General features: G+C 39.2%; 1 protein-coding gene across 6 annotated transcripts; it reads left to right on the forward strand.

Moving 5' to 3' along the window:
- The first annotated feature begins 954 nt into the window (after window positions 1-954).
- Window positions 955-7362, forward strand: LOC133923973 (uncharacterized). Of its 6 annotated transcripts, none has more exons than XM_062369305.1 (8): window positions 955-1168; window positions 2210-2273; window positions 2414-4650; window positions 4744-5061; window positions 5137-5241; window positions 5309-6162; window positions 6434-6633; window positions 6861-7362. In XM_062369305.1, the coding sequence occupies exon 3, from the start codon at window positions 2421-2423 to the stop codon at window positions 3504-3506; it is 1086 nt and encodes a 361-aa protein (XP_062225289.1). In that variant the 5' UTR covers window positions 955-1168; window positions 2210-2273; window positions 2414-2420; the 3' UTR covers window positions 3507-4650; window positions 4744-5061; window positions 5137-5241; window positions 5309-6162; window positions 6434-6633; window positions 6861-7362. The 6 variants fall into 6 exon arrangements, with proteins under 6 accessions (XP_062225289.1, XP_062225287.1, XP_062225292.1 ...); XM_062369303.1 differs by having other exon boundaries at window positions 6107-6162; XM_062369308.1 differs by having other exon boundaries at window positions 6107-6162; window positions 6540-6633.
- Window positions 7363-7605: the final 243 nt, after the last annotated feature.

The raw sequence follows: 7605 nt of genomic DNA on the forward strand, positions 1-7605 counted from the left end.
CCTGCATGTCATTATTTTTCCACACTTGCTGAGTACATTATATGCTCACCCTTGCTTTCTTCTACAAAAACTTATGCTGCTCAGTGGAAGACTTTGAGGATTTCCAAGACGACGACCTCGTGTTCTAAGGAGCGTGTCTTCCAGTCGGTGCCTGTGGAGTATTTTTCGCCAATGCTTTCGTCCCACTGCCGTCGTTTAGATGATGTCATTTAGGTTAATTTTGAGGTTGCTTAGGTGAAGTCTTTTATTGTAAGAAGTAAACGTTTAATTAAATAAAGTATTTGCTTTTGTTACTTCACCTATGACGTCCTTATGTGTGTTAAACTTCCTGGATACACATAAGCCGCACTTGGTTTTAGCCGTTAAAACCGGGTGTGACAACGGTCCTCGTGCATGTGCTACTCAAATGCATCCATCTCCGCGACAATCTTATGCAGCAGCACGCTGTGCTTCGGTGGTGCCGTGGTGACTGCTGCTCCAAGCAAGATGAACCCTAGATAACGGATTTACGGTGAGCACCTATGCAATCACCACCTTCCCTATGTGATTTACCGTGTGAGCCGAGAGAATGCCAGTGAGGAGGGATCCGGCGATGGAATCACGGGAATAACAGAACAATTAGGGGACATGACACGGAAGGTGTAGATAACCCTAATCCAGAACCCGAACCCTGTTCGATAGTGGCAATTATGACATAAACGACGGTGCGAAGACAATAATGACAACAACGAGAAATTATAATGTATTACAATGAAAAGTATAATGTTTCGTATGTTTTTTTTAGCTAAAATCTTGGATTGACAAAACTTAGATCCAACCTAAATCAGTGAGATCTTGGATTATCTAACTTCCCTAACAAAATCAAGGTACATTTTGGCCTGTCTAAAGTCAACTGGGTGGTTAACTCGGGTTAGATACAGGCCGCACCTCTGTTTTTTTTTTTCAAGCCGCACATCTGTTTTAGGGGAGAGGAGGCCAACCGAACCAAGCCCCAGTGGGGAACTGACACCACCACCACCTGTGCCGTCTCCATCGGTTCCGGTCGCCGTCGCTGGTGTTGTGCCACTGTTGCCGAGCTGCCGCCATCGGAAGGGAGGCTGTTGCCGCAGCCCTGGCCACCGGTGACCCATCGCCATAGAAGCCATCGGCCCTAAGTCACGATCTTGAGGTTAGTTCTCCAGGCTGACAGGCTGTGGTTAGGGATTTTGGTAATTTTGCTTTCAGGGTAAATCAGACGATAGACTATTGATGATGTTTTTGGGAACCGGCCAGATATGTTGTGTGTTTTTCTTTAATTTTTTTAGTGCTTCCTGTACTAGATCGTGGGGAGTAGATGCTTGGAAATTCATAGCTTTGTGTTTCAGATATATATATATATATAGAACTGGAGCATCGATTATGGGTATATGCTTTAGGATTTGAGGCTTCACAAGCGTGGCGGCTTGAATTCTGCAAGCACCAGGAGCAGCTAGATCCTTTGTTAATTAAATTGATTGATGGCTGAAGGTCAAAAACCTGGCGATCCATTGAACAGTAGGCATTTTTCTTAAAGTTTCTAGGAAACGGATCCTTCCTGACTGTTTTGCAACATGGACGTGAAGTTAGAATATAACATTTTACTTTACTGTAGATGCGATGTTTCATGGTAAGACTTGTATATATATAGTTGTTGGCGCAGCATGACTATTGCTTGGTTAGGTTAGGATTTTAATTAGATATTACACTTAGAATGATCTCTGTCTTTGCCGATTGTCAAGATTTGTGTGTAATTGTTCTGAGACATGGCCATGGTTGTGTTAGGGGCTGGTGCAGTCAATTCAGCGATAGCGTTAACTAGTCGACATCCTGCTCCAACCGGTTGAGTCTTGGACTCACTCTCGTGTTTTAATGTTTTAGAGATGTATGGGAGTTGAAATTCTTCACATAGTTTAACATGTGACTCGTGAGATTTTATCATTATTGTTAGATGTCAATGGAGGCTGTACCAATTAAAGAATTTCTACTGGTTTGATCTACTCGTCTTATGTGACCGTTGCTGCTAAATTTAAGCTCTGAATTCTCACACTTACAATGCCAGCACTTCGGACTTTTTGTCTTTATCACCTGAAATCTGCAGTCATTTAAACCAAATGTAAGGTCAATGGTTAATTTTTTGTTATCAAGACAATATTTGATGCATATTTACATACCCTAAATATACTTGATGCAGATTTAAATGATTATTCATGATGTGTTATGCACACAATCTTGAGGTCCCTATGCCAAGCTTCCAGGTTTTGTTGCCTCCATCCAATCTCTGTTTATGTTTAGGTGTAAATTGAAGAATCTAATATATTTAGACAACATACATTTAGAATCTCTGTTTGTGCTATATCAAAAAATTTCATTAACAATATATACTATTTTAACACAGTTAATCAATGGATTTAAAAGCTATTAAGAAGTTGCTACTTTCCCCTAGACCAAGCGAAGACTACCTGGCTGGGGTAGATGGTTTTCTTGATTTTGCATATAGAGGAAAATGTTCAAATGCCAAGATCCGTTGCCCATGTGTCAAATGTGTTAATAGGTGGTTACTGAAGCGGAACGATGTGTACAATGATTTGGTATGTGATGGAATGCTACTTGGGTATACTATTTGGGGTTGTCATGGTGAAACTGCAGCATACATCTCCGCTAGCAAAGAGTCACAGTCGCAATACCAAGGAATAAACTCTAATATGCGTCAGCTAGTACACGATGTTTATGGAAACATAGGCAATGAATCTCCACTGGATGAACCCGACATCCCAAATTCTTCTAAACCTGGACCAGATTCTGAAAACCAAGATTTCTATGACTTGGTGAGAAAAGCAGATGAACCTTTATGGGCAGGGTGTGAACTATCGAGACTCTCATTTCTTGTACTTTTGTTTCACATAAAATCCATTAACAAGTGGAGCAATAAATCTTTAAATGATTTGCTTTATCTTCTACAACAAGCAATTCCAAATGGTAAGAATATACCTGGAACATTTGCTGAGGCTAGGAAGATAACTGCAAAGCTTAGGCTTACGTATGACAAAATTCTTGTTTGTCCAAACAATTGCCAACTTTATCGGAAAGACAAGAAAAGTGACGACTTCTGTTCCAAATGTGGAACTTCAAGGTGGAAAAACAAACCAGATAAAACAACTCTAACTAAGAAGGAAAGAAAGAAATCAACCCCGTGTAAGGTGTTACGGTACTTTCCAATTAAACCAAGGCTCAAGAGGTTGTTTATGCATAAAGAAACAGCTATAGCAGCAAGATGGCATGATGACGAGCATACAAAGGATGGGGCATTGCGTCATCCAGCTGACTCAAAGGTTTGGAAGAACATTGATTCTAGGTATCCAGAATTTGCATCAGATCCTCGAAACATTAGATTTGGAATTGCTAGTGATGGGTTCAATCCGTTTGGGATGATGAGTTCCACTTACAGTTGTTGGCCCGTCGTCTTAATACCCTACAACCTTCCTCCTTAATTATGCATGAAAGCTTCTTCACTTATGCTTAGTCTAATTATTCCTGGCCTATCTTACCCTGGAAAGCAGTTCCATATATTTATGGAGCCTGTTTATGAGGAACTAATTGAGTTATTTGAGGTTGGGACACCTGCATATGATGCATCACGAGATGAGATGTTTCAACTTCGTGCTATTGCATTGTCTACTGTGAGTGACTACCCTGGGCTTGGGATCTTTGCTGGATTTAGCATTAATGGTGAGTTTGCTTGTTTCCCATGTCATGAAGAAACATGTTCTAAATGGTTGACACATGGGCGCAAGTATTGTTTCATGGGACATCGTCGATTTCTACCTCCAGATCATGAGTTTCAGTATGATGGTAATTCTTTCAATGGTTGTGAGGAACATAGAACAGAGTCTATTGCTTATTCTCAAACTTCAATCCTACAAAAGATAAAGGCAATTGATAATTTTGAGAAGTCAAAAACTTGGAAGTGTGTCTGCGGCCTATTTTCTTTGCCTTATTGGGACTTCAATTTACTCCGTCATAATCTTGATTTTATGCATATTGAGAAGAATGTATGTGAGAATATATATGGGAAGCTGCTAGGATTGGATGGCAAGTCAAAGAACAATCTACAAGCACGGCTAGACCTACAAGAAATGAACATTAGATCAGAGCTGCATCCCAAAAAAGAGCTAATGATAAGTATTACTTGCCTCCTGTTGCTTATACCATGTCTAAAAAAGAGAAGCAACAATTTTGTAAAGTCCTTCATGATATAAAAGTTCCAGATAGCTATTCAGGAAACATCTCAAGATGTGTAAACATTGCCCAAGGGAAAATTTCAGGTCTTAAAAGTCATGACTGCCATATTCTAATCCAACAACTTCTACCTGTTGCTTTGCGAGGTCTACTTCCAGATAACGTTACATCTGTCTTGTTTGATCTTTGCGGATATTTTAGAGAACTTGGCGCAAAAGTCCTCTACATGGATGACCTTAATAAGTTAGAGGAGAGAATTAGAATGACATTATGTCGAATGGAGATGATATCCCCACCTGGATGTTTTACTATTATGGTGCATTTGGTTATTCATTTAGCAACAGAGGCAAAAATTGGTGGTCCAATATGTTATCGTTCGATGTACTTTGTGGAAAGGTATGATTCTCTTACAAATATAGGGCTGTATTTTCAATGTATTTGCATACAAGTATTTAACAATTTCTTTTGTTTTATTTCTTGTTTATGCAGATACCTTTGTGTGCTGAAGTCATATGTGCGTAATAAAGCTCATCCAGAGGGATCTATCGCTGAAGCATATTTGGCAGACGGGTGCATGATATTTTGTTCAAGATATATTGAAGGTTTTGAGACCAAGCATAACCGGTCTTCAAGGAATAAAGATAACGAGTTGGTTGGGCATTATGATGTTGAACAAGGATCAGCTCTCTTTCCTCGTGTTGGAAAACCACTTGGAAAGCTCAGTAGTTATGTTATAAGGGGTTTGTCTAAAGTACAAGCACATAGATATGTGTTGTTCAATTGTTCAGATGTCAATGCATACCTTCGGTAATATCTCAAGCTTATAAACAATTTCAACGATCCTTTTCTTAACAAGACAACTAATTGTAAACTACTTTGCAGAGCTCATGCTGATGAGATCACTAGTAAGCACCCTCGACGCCGTGTCAACCCAAGATTATTGAGCGCATGCAAAGCGAGAAGTTCCATGAATGGTTTAGAGCTCATGTAAGTCCCATATTTCACATTTTTTATATGTACCACACAAGACATCTGCTTACTTCTAAATATACAGATAATAGGTTTAGAGAGGAAAAATGGCATCGACAGTATTAAAGAAGGTATTAGATGGCTTGCTCGTGGTCCTGTTGAAGCAGCAAAAAGATATCATGCTTTCAACTCTCGTGGCTTCCAGTTTAGGCCTAAACGCTTGGATAGAGTGACACAAAACAGTGGGGTAGTGCTAACTGCAAAAACATCGAGTTATGCTACAGTAGGTGATGCAAATCCAATTTTAGGTGATGTGACTTACTATGGGAGGGTGATCGATATTATTGAGCTGAACTACTCTGGTAAATTTTCAGTGGTGTTGTTTAAATGTGAATGGGTTGATGTTATTTCTGGAAAAGGAATTAAAAAAAGACAAGTATGGCTATACACTTGTCAACTTCTCACATCTGATACACAAAGGAGAAAAGATTGAGCATGAGCCTTCATTTTTCCTAACCAGGCTGATCAAGTGTTTTATGTGGAAGACGCAACAAACCCGGGTTGGTCTGTGGTAATGAAGATGAAACCTAAAGATATATATGATACAGGCAACGAGGAATGAGCTGAGAACATAGAAACTGAGCCGTTCCATGTTTCACACCTTAGGGAGATGTTCAAAAATGCAAACAATAGTCAACATTGGGTTAGAACAGACGTTGAGGGAACAATAGTTGATGCTAATAATAATTCTTTGAATAATGAGGCATAGTGCAGGATGATATTTTCTTGACTTATTTGGTAACTTTAAGGTACACGCATTTTGAATTTAATCACCTTCCTTGCATGCTCTTGTATCATATATATCCATATGCCAAGCTTTCAGGTACTGGATCAATTCTATGAACCAAATGATGGTTGTTTGCTGCTGACGCCATGAGGGTAAAGTCACTCGACTGGTCCCATGCAACGTTTATTTGATATTAGTCCATGTTGTTAGGTTGGGATATGTATAATATGGATCTATGGTGTGTTCAAGTTTGTTAAGCCTTAAAAAACATCTACAATCCTATTTGACTTGCTAAGTATGATATAATGCATCCTTACAACTTAATATGATGACACTCATCTAAACTTAGACAATGAATTTTCAGTAGCAAAACTTTGTGACTTAAATTGTTGACAACTAAATTAATTCTTTTCCCTTGTTCAGATAGCAAAGCTGTGCATGATACTTGCATCATGTCTTCTGGAGGTTGTCTTTGATCATGTTCATTATTCCCGGGACACAAAGTTGAGCATAATGGTTGTACTTATAGGTGTTGCAGTCTGCATGGTTACCGATGTCAGTGTGAATGCAAGGGTCTAATTGCGACTGTTATAGCTATTTGGAGCACATCTTTGCAACAATACGTGAGTTTAACCAACTTATGCTGCTTTCTTATCTATCAGCTTACCAGTGAGATTGCTTGGTATAACTGATGGTCTGCTTCTGTTTGCAATTAAATGCAAGTTCTTTCATATGCCTCAAACCTTTTCAAAGGACAGGAAGCATCATGCCAGTATTATGTATTTGTCATTTTTGTTAATTGTAAGGCTTGGTACATTGCACTCATGATATTACTTCTTAATCTTTCAAGACTGATTTTTAGAAGGGAAGGCATGGCTGAAACATGGATTTTTGGAGCCTTTCATTGCTGAAGCGTCGGTGGCTAGCAATTTTGCTGGAGATGGTTGTAGCTGAAACATGATGGCTAGTTTGTTGCGATGAAGCAATACATTGGTTGTGGGTGTCAGTTCTGACAATCTTCACAAGCATTTTGAAGAAGAATTGACGCGTAACATAGGTTCCCAAAAAGGAAAAGGTTTGATAATGTGGCTCTAGTTTGATTTAAAGAAAATTACAATGTCCATTTAGTAGTTTGCTTATGTTTAGCAAAAGACTTATTGTGGCAAGGAATAATTAATGAAGATGTATAAGACCTGTGGGTATGTAAGTTTTGTAAATCTATAATCTGAGTTGAGTTTAGATTTGCTTGTTTCTAGAGAACACTTAAGCCATGAGCCATGCAATGCATGATTGTATATATATTCAGATCGTAATTGACTGACTAGCAGAATAAAGATTACCCGATGATGACCTGCCGGAGAGGAGCGAGGACTCACATCAGTTATGCCTTGGCCACTGTCTCTTCGTCTGCTTCCCTTGTTGAGGTGGCCACAGTCAACTGTAGACCGTTTGCTATATATATTTTAACTTACTCAAATAATCATCAAAATGCAATAGTTTGACTGATGGCTCCTCTCTGTATCAGCTGCGCACACAAGTCTTGAGTTCAAGTGGCTTCCTTTAGGCTACCGAAATAATTAATTAGTGTGAAGCGT

This window comes from Phragmites australis, chromosome 7 (assembly GCF_958298935.1).
Source record: "Phragmites australis chromosome 7, lpPhrAust1.1, whole genome shotgun sequence".
Taxonomy (NCBI): domain Eukaryota; kingdom Viridiplantae; phylum Streptophyta; class Magnoliopsida; order Poales; family Poaceae; genus Phragmites; species Phragmites australis.